Source organism: Mesoplodon mirus, assembly GCF_964341445.2.
Source record: "Mesoplodon mirus genome assembly, chromosome: 19".
Classification (NCBI taxonomy): domain Eukaryota; kingdom Metazoa; phylum Chordata; class Mammalia; order Artiodactyla; family Ziphiidae; genus Mesoplodon; species Mesoplodon mirus.
In genome coordinates, this window is record NC_138995.1 from 47,041,298 (window position 1) to 47,050,263 (window position 8,966).

The window sequence follows — 8,966 nt, forward strand, 5'->3', positions numbered from 1 at the left end:
CGGGGACGTCTCCCTGCATCCTGAGCAGTTATCAGAGTACCCGGAGCATCGTGGACTCCTCAGTGAGTGAAAGAATGAGTAAACTAATACGAACCACGGAGCAGACTCTGAGCCCCTGGTGCCGTGTGAACAAAGTGCCAGGGAAACGCAGGAGAGGGAACAGCCACACATGCAGGGGACACTGTTGAAGCACCAGCCTCTTCACCCAATTCCTGCTCAGCTGCCAGGGGACCGGGATGGCCCATATCATCCAAGGAGCAATGTGAAATGATGAACCAACCTCGATTCCTCAGAAGGCAAATGCCACCTTAGGGGATGCGAATGTGTATGGGTGGGGGGAAGGGACGGATTCCTGAAACAGGACTTGTTTAGAACCCTCTGGAAGATCCTGATTTGGATATTTCAGGGAGCTGGGAAGGCCTTTGCAAAGACATGAGGCTAGAGCCGTGAGTGTGCTTTGAGCCTGCGAAGTGGTCCGAGGTAACTGGAGCCAGTGACTGCACAGCATGGGGCCGGGAGGGAGGGAAGGAGGGGTGGAAGAATGGATGACCTTGAATGCTGGCGGAGGGGGAGGGGGCCTCTGGGTGCCCCTACACTACCTCCAAGAGAGAGGCTCCGAGAGGTACGTTCATCCATCAAATATTGGCGGTGCACTTCCTATGGGCCAGGTGCTGCTCTGGTGCTGCGGATGCAACACTGGGCAAGAGAGATGAGATGCCTGCCCTCATGGAGCTGACGTTCTAACAAGAAGAGGAAGCCTTCTGGACGTAAGAGCTTTGAAGAAATGCAAGAGCTGTGGTGTGACAGAGAGATAGCCATCAGGATGTCAAGACCCAAGTGACAAATTGCATTTCGCGAGCAGAGGGAATGGCAAATGTTAAGGCTCACACTTAAGGAACCAAAAGGTCAGTGGCTGGAGGCTCCCAAGCATCAGAGGAAGTGGCGTGGGGTCAGAGGTCAGGCCTGTCTGAATCATGGCGGTCTGTGGAGGCTGTGATGAGAGGTAGGGGGTTATTCTAATGCAATGGGGAGCTATTGGAAGGGTTTAGGCAGGGTAGTGGCAGGACCAGATTTCTGTTTTAGTAATCATTCTCTCTCCCATGTGAAAACACAGGAGGAAGGTGGTGTCTGCAAGCCACGAAGAGCGCTCTCACCAGAACCTGACCATGCTGGCACCCTGATCTCAGACTTCCAGCCTCCACAACTGCAAGAAAATTCATTTCTGTTGTATAAGCCTCCCAGTCTGCGGTATTTTGTTATGGGAACTTGAGCTGACTAATATAGGGGTCCTACTGCCATATGGCACTCTGCCCTGCTCCGCTCTCTTTCCAGAGAATGCCATGGAGTGCTGGGATTGAGGGGAGTCCAATTTTCAGAGTGTCAAACTCCACAGAAGCCAACAGCCCCAGCCCACACTGTACGCCCTGTAGCGGGGGACCTTCTCACCCTTCCCAGCTCTAGTGCCAACTCGTTCATGTGTTTCATTATAATCCCCATCATTATGGGGGATCCAAAAGCTCCCACAAGCTTCTTCCCTAAACACAGAAAAAAGAGAGAGAAAAAACACCTCCACCAAAGATCTCAGAAAAATGTATAAGTGGTCTCAGATACTCCAAACGAGCTCAAGCAGGGTGTTGTCGAGACCTTAACTCTTGCAACTTTGAGCCACAAGATCAGGCCGTGCGCACCAGGCCGATTGCTGGGCTGTTGTTTTTGTCCTTTGATATGGCAATTCACCAACATTCATACGCACGTGTATAGGGTACATGAATACAAGATGAAAGACGAAACAACTACCCAGAGTCTGGGTAGGAAGGTCCCAGACCCATGTGGCTGGCATTTCAAGGTCAGTGTTTGTCCTTCCCCAGCAGGCCACCTGCCGCCTCCCCAATCCACCTGACCTTCAGACCAGAATGGCTTTCTTCAGCCTGGTTTTCCATACGGCAACCTTTCTGAGAATCAGGACAGCATCTCCAAAGGAAATGACATAACAGATCAAGAGAATTTCTTCTCAGGGACATGGGGGACTCTTCTAGAGTTTAACTCCAGGGCACCCCTGGTAATGCAGCAAGTCGGCAACAGAAGCCTATTCTTAGGTGACGGTTATACCCCCAGACCTCCCCCTCCCAAGTGAAGGCCACAAGTGGGTCCCAGAATGCAAGGACACCCCTGAGACAGGCGGTCACATTGCATAAACCCAGCTCCAGAAACTCTCAGCAAAGGAACCCTCTGTACCTGGTGCAGCTAAACTCCAATCCACCACACGGCGGGGGTGGGCTTTCTGGAAAGCAGTGGCCCTGGGCTGTGTGCAGAGCAACATTTAACCTGATGCTGAAGGCTGCATATTCCCACTACTGCATACATTACCCTTTATCTAATTCAACTGGGCCCCCATCTACCGAACGGCCAATTAATAAGGTAGTATTGGAAAGGTGGGTTGTTCCTGTAGTTGGACATTGTGGCAGCCCCCTGTCCTTGCTTTCACCATCTTCCTATTAATATGAAAACTTTGTCCCTGCCTCGCCAGAATGTCAAGGCAAACCAGCACCTGCTGGGAAGCAGAGATGGCGCCCTATAGAATGGCCTGAGGGACAAAGAGAGTTTGTGGGAGGCACAGTCTTCTTCATGGGCCCAAGGACAAGAAGCAGCCATAAGCAAGAGGCTCCTGGGCCTTGACTTTGTCTCTCGACTCTTGGGCCTATGGATGTCCTACAGGGCATAGGTCCTGTCGAGGCAGCAACAGCGGCCAGCTCAGCTGCCTCTCCTCAGTGGAGGTCACTCAGAAAACATCTCTGCCTTCCAGCCTCCCCCCAGCCAGGGAGGCAGGCCTTGGGCAGAGCGTGAGCTGGACTCCAGGAAGTGGCTGCTGTGTGGAGCTGAGGCTTCATCCCTTTTGAAGGGTCAGCTGTGCCCTGTTACAAGCTGCTCCAGCTGCCAACCATGGGAACAGGCGGAGGAGAGAAACATAGTTTAGGGAGCGTGCTTTTCAAAGGTAAGATCATAATGATGCAAATTCATGTTTCAGCAAGTAGGGGCCAAGGGCAGTCGGCAACATCTCTGTCCAACTGACCACTGTCCCCTCTCCCTACCCCTTCTCTCTCTGCCCCGACTCTGCTCTCAATAAGTAATAAGAAATGTCTAGACTAATAACTTGATCATCAGCAGAAGTCAAGCGCTTCCACAGAGCCCAGGGAAGGGGTGGGAATACATGGTGTGGACGCTTCCCCTCTACACCCTTCTACATCCCCCGTCACTGGGCCATCTATGATCAGCAAAGCGCCACCAGAAACTTCTAAATGAGAGGAAAAGAGGCAAAATGCCTATGGGAGCCAGGCAGGCAACCCAAAGGGGTGATGCCAGCCAGGTGTAAGAAATACAGCAGCGCAAATCCAACTTTATGTGGACTGCCACCCACAGCAGGGCTGGGAGAAGGTCCAGAGCTGTGGGGACCAAGGCAAACTACAGAGCATGGCCTCGTCTGAAAGGAGCAGCCCTATTCGGCACCTCAGTCATGTTCATGTGGGAATCTCTGGATTTTTTTTCAAGAGAAGTCAGAAATTTGGATTTTACATGCAAAGTTGTGATTTGTAAAGGCTGGAACCTAATTCAGGTTTTGCTAAAAGAATGCAGAGGAAGAGAGAGAGAGAGAGAGAGAGAGAGAGAGAGAGAGAGAGAGGAGGGAGGGAGGGAGGAAGGAAGAAAGAAAGAGAAAGAAAGAAAGGAAGAAAGAGAGGGAACTACCTCAGCCTGAAGACAGCCCATGGACCATCTGTTTGCAACCTCTGTAGTCCCCAGGGAAAGCCAACTAGTAAGGGGTCCTGGGCAGGCTAAAACCCCAGTGCAGGCCCTGACTCAGGGATCTGCTCTCCCGGGAATTGGCATGCCCAGCCCCCCTCTTCTGGTCTGTGAGTGAGGCTAAGACTTGATCTTGGAGAACAATAGAGAGACCAGGGAGAAAGGACCTTGTCCAGCTCAGGCGGCTCACGGCTGGCACACTCTACACAGTGAGCTCTGCGGGGTGGTGGGGGGCGGTTGGAGGGGCCCATCCACATGCAGCAGGAGCTGGAGGAGGATGTGAGTTCCCTTCTACATGGCTCTGCTGTCAACCCAGTTGAAAAAGGTATTTGAACGAATTAAATTCCACGAAAAAGTTCTGTTTCCCTGTCAAGGCAGCACCTATTTCCAAGTGTCTATGATTGACATGACTCTTAATGTGCATTTTTAAACGAGACCATTTTGTGTGCAAATATGGCAGGAAAAAGAATTTCTTGGTCCAGCGATCCTGAGGCTTCCTCTCCTGGTGAGACGCCCAGAGATGAAATTGCCCTTGAATGTTATCCTCTTCTTCTATTATTTTTATCTTAGTTTCCAGACCACAAATGAAACACATTGGGGAAATAAGATTCTGTCACCACTTCTGGGAGCCTGTCGAAGGTGCTTGCATCCTGGCTGATCCAGTGGCCTTCCCCGCGCCCCGTCAAGCTGTCCTGGCCACAGCTGAGGTAGAAGAAGACCAGTGCTGTAACCAGGGGGACCCCAGGCTCCAACTTTGGGTCTCTTCTCTCTAGCCATGGACAGAGGCTGCCACCTGTGCAATGCACAGAGTCCCTCACTCAGAAGGGCTCTGCACTGGGTTTAAGAATCTGCAGCTGTGTCTTGAAATTCTTAATTTTGTTAACAAGGGACCCTGAATTTTCATCTGACCCTGGTCCCTGCAAATCATGCAGCCAGTCCCTCCCTGAAGGGCGCACACTGTGACAGCTGCCCTGCTATGGGGCTCAGCTCTTGAGGGAATTCCCTACCCCAGAAGGTGAAGGTACACTGACTCTGAACTGGGGGCCACCATCACATCCAAGGAAGCCTCATCTAAAGCTGTTTTCGTGTGGTTGTGTAAGGAGCCCAGAAGCCTGAAGAGGGAGAGAAAGTATGCGTAGACACAGCATTGGAAAAGCAGAGCTCGCTGTGGGCTTCCTGGAGGAGGGGACCCGGAGCTGGGACTGAATTGGACAGATAGGCAGGGTCTGGAGGAGCCATGAGGATGGAAGGTGGGGTGTGTGGTGCACAGGAAGCAGAAGTGGGATCAGCAGGCCGGGGGCCCATGATTGTGGGGGAGGTCTTGGAACCCCTGTCCCCAGCCACCCCAGCCACTGAGCAGTGACTTCACTCATCCTCCCAGGGTCATGGCACCTGCCACCCCTCAAGCACCCCCAGCCCCTCATCCCTCTGCACAAAGGCTGCTCTAATTCTCCTTGCAGCCCGGGTGAGAGGCAGTCAGAGAACAATGCTATCTGCACGTGGTGGCGCCCAAAATACAACTGTCATTTATTTCGTTATATGAAATTAGAGCACGCCTTGTAGCCATAATGAATCATTTCCTTCTTGCCTCGGCCATGATGTCAGGCAGGAGCTCGGCATCTCCCATTCAGGGCCTTTCACTTCATCGCAGGCTAATAATAACCCACCCGGGTGAGCACACATCTTCCCAAGACAATGCAGGGCCCGGATGGGCATCGTGGGCAGGAGAGCAGTGTCCGCAGGGGAGGGGGAAAGATCAGGGTGTCATGGCAGGAAGAAGACAATGCTCATGGGAAGGGGAGGGAAAGCCTTAGGGCGGTGGCTCCTGTGGGAACCTGGGTCCCCCAGGTCCCTTTTCCAGCTGCTCCACCTGATGGGGGCAGGGAATAGAGCCCACTCCTAGGCTGCCCTTCTACTAGCATTTCTTTCAATCATTGCCCAGGTCCAGCTCAGAAGCCTCCTTCTTGAGGAAGCCATATCTTGATCCCCCACCACCACTAGCACCCGCATCTTCCATTCGAGTGTGAGCTTTCAAGGCATTAACTGTTACCACAGCCTTGTCCCAGCCCTGCCCAGGCCTGGAGCTGCCAGGAGTTGGCCTCACCTCTCTCATGTCACATCCCTGCCCAGTGTGGGCTCAGCAGTGGCAGACACTAATTACATGAGTAAGTGTGTCCTGATGGAGCCAAACCTCCAGTTGTGTCCCACTGGGACTGTGACCAGGAGCCCCATCTCATCCTGGGCAGGAGAAGCAAGGCCCAGACCCTGTCCCCTAGAACCTCCTCCTCCAGGACAAGGCAAGGCCAGCCAGGGGAAATCATAGGGTCTACTCAGACACTATGATTACTGTCTCTTCCACTAACTATAACTTAAGATCTTTTAGTCACCATATCTGCAGGAATAGGCACAGAGCCAGTTTTGTTGAATGAAAGAATAAATTAATAAATAAATGAATGAGCACCAAAGGCCATGTGCCAAATGACAGAGAACAAACCGCAGGGGTAAAGTGATCAGAGAAGGGAGGCTGCTCACTGGTCCCAGAGGCAGACTGGGTTAGGACCTCAAGACCCAAGAAATGTAGTCAGTTCCTGTGGTTTTCCTTTTGCTTCATATATGTTAGACTTGGAAGAGAAGAAGTCAAAAATCTGGAAACTACAACACGCACAGACACAAAACAAAAGCCCCAACAAAAGCCTGATCTCTCTAGTCAAAGGGCAAAGAAAGGGGCAGCTTAGTAAGACCAAAAACTCTTATACAATAACCAGTCTACTCCACCCAAAACTAGAAGAAAAGAAAACAAAAAACTCTGGTCCCACTCATACCCATACCCACAAAGACCAAATGGGGGAGTCTAGACTTCCATCCTCAAGAGACTATAACAAGGAACCCCAGAGTTCCCACTGAGGTAATGTCAGAGAAGGACAGGTATGGAAACAGGATCTTCATCCCCACTGGGCTCCCTCTCCCAACAGGGTCAGTGGAGACCATGGGGAGCCTGAACTTCACCTCTCTCTTGCCAGTAACAAAAACACCTCTCCCATTCTTGATGGAGTCAAAGCAGGCCTAGTGGAGAATCAAGACTTTCATCATCGCCCAGCAAACAAGGCCACGTCATCACTGTATCAGTGGTGCCCACATGAGGAGCCAGTTTTCCTACCCACACCCAAAAGTAGTAAGGATCCTATTCCCTCCAAAGGCAACAGAGTGGGGAACCTGGAGGTAGACTATATTTATATCAGATAAAACAGACTTCAGAGCAAAGAAAATTATCAGAGACAGAGACATTATATCATAATAAAAATGTTGATTCACCAAGAAGATATATCAATCCTAAATGTGTATGCACCAAACAGGACTGCAAAATATGTGAACTCAAAACTAATGGGCAGGGCTTCCCTGGTGGCGCAGTGGTTGGGAGTCCGCCTGCCGATGCAGGGGAGACGGGTTCGTGCCCCGGTCTGGGAAGATCCCACATGCCGTGGAGCGGCTGGGCCCGTGAGCCATGGCCGCTGGGCCTGTGCGTCCGGAGCCTGTGCTCCGCAACGGGAGAGGCCACAACAGTGAGAGGCCCACATACCACAAAAAAAAAAAAAAAAAAAAACTAATGGGCAGCATTCCCCCTCCCCTACTAGAGCAGTGGCAGAGAAAAACATCTAAAACAAAAGATTTGAGTAAGATCCAGAATCTCCTAAGATAATGCAAATTCCCAGGTTTCAATAAAAAGTCATCATCATACCACAAAAAAAAGGTCTCAAACTGAATTTAAAAAGACAATCAGATGCCAACAACAATATGAAAAAGATGTTAGAATTATCTGACAAAGACTTTAAAGCACTCATCACTTTTTAAATGCTTCAATGAGCAATTACAAGCCCATTTGAAATAAATGAGGGGAAAAAAGAGTCTCAACAAAGAAACAGAAGATATAAAGAAGAACCAAAGGGCAATTTTAGAACTGAAAAATGCCGTACCAAAAAAAACAAACTCAGTAGTTGGGCTTAAGAGCAGAATGTAGAAGAAAGAGGAAATAATTAGTGCACGGGAAGAAAGGACAATAGACATTACCCAATCTGAACAATAAAGAGAAAAATAGATTGAAAAAAATAGTAGAGCCTCAGGGTCCTGTGGGATTATAACAAAAGACCTAACATTCATTTCACCAGAGTCCTGGAAGGAGAGGAGAAAGAGGACAGAACTGAAAAGTATTCAAAGAACGACACAGCGACCTAAGACAGCAGGCCACATCAGCCGGGCATGGCGGCATGGAGCCCAGCCTTGGCAGCGCCTCTGCTCTGTGGAACCTGCTGGCTTCCTCTTCTCCACTGTGCCCAGTGAATGTTTGCCTTGCAGACAGGGGGGAAATCAAAGTGACCCAAATTCTCAAAGAAAAGTTTCCTCGAGCTACAGCTATCAAAGTCACTGACATTTCAGGAGGCTGTGGGGCAATGTATGAAATTCAAATCAAATCGGAAGAATTTAAGGAGAAGAGAACTGTCCAGCAGCACCAGATGGTAAATCAGGCACTAAAAGAAGAAATCAAATGTATGCATGGATTGTGGATATTTATCTCTGTCCCCAAACACTGACCACGCCCTGGCTGCATAGATATTGATGCTGAAACCTTGGATAAATCTTATTGCCACCATTCTTTCCTAGGCATATGACAAAAAATTTATCTATTTTATTCATAGATATTTCCATATTGTAATTATAGAAGAATATGGTATCTATTTAGATGTTAATTAAAGGCAACAGACAACTAAAAAATTTTTTCATTACAAAAAAAACATGTATTCAAAGAAAGAGTGGTTGAAAACTTCCCAGGTTTGACAAAAGACATAAACCTTCAGATTCTAGGAGCTAATTTTACCCAAACACTATAAATACAGAAAAAGCCATACAAGACACACCATAAATAAACTTCTGAAAGCGAAAGACAAAGACAAAATCTTGAAAGCAGCCAGAGAAAAATGATATGTTAATACTGGGGGAAAGCAATGAGAATAATAGTAGATTTCTCATCAGAAGCTATGGAGGCCAGTGGAAGTGACACAATGTTCTTCAAGTGCTGAAAAAAAGGCCGCCTAACCCAAAATTTTATACCCAGCAAAAATGCCCTTCTTTAATTAAAGGGAAATCAAGACATTTTCCAGTGAAAATAAACTAAGAGA

General features: G+C 49.2%; 1 protein-coding gene across 1 annotated transcript; it reads left to right on the forward strand.

Annotated features, from left to right (window-relative positions):
* Positions 1–8,049: 8,049 nt before the first annotated feature.
* On the forward strand, positions 8,050–8,381 carry LOC309794362 (bolA-like protein 3; the record flags this gene model as incomplete). Its single annotated transcript, XM_082605772.1, is given in 3 exon segments — positions 8,050–8,127; positions 8,131–8,146; positions 8,149–8,381. Coding segments are annotated over 3 exon segments (327 nt in total).
* Positions 8,382–8,966: the final 585 nt, after the last annotated feature.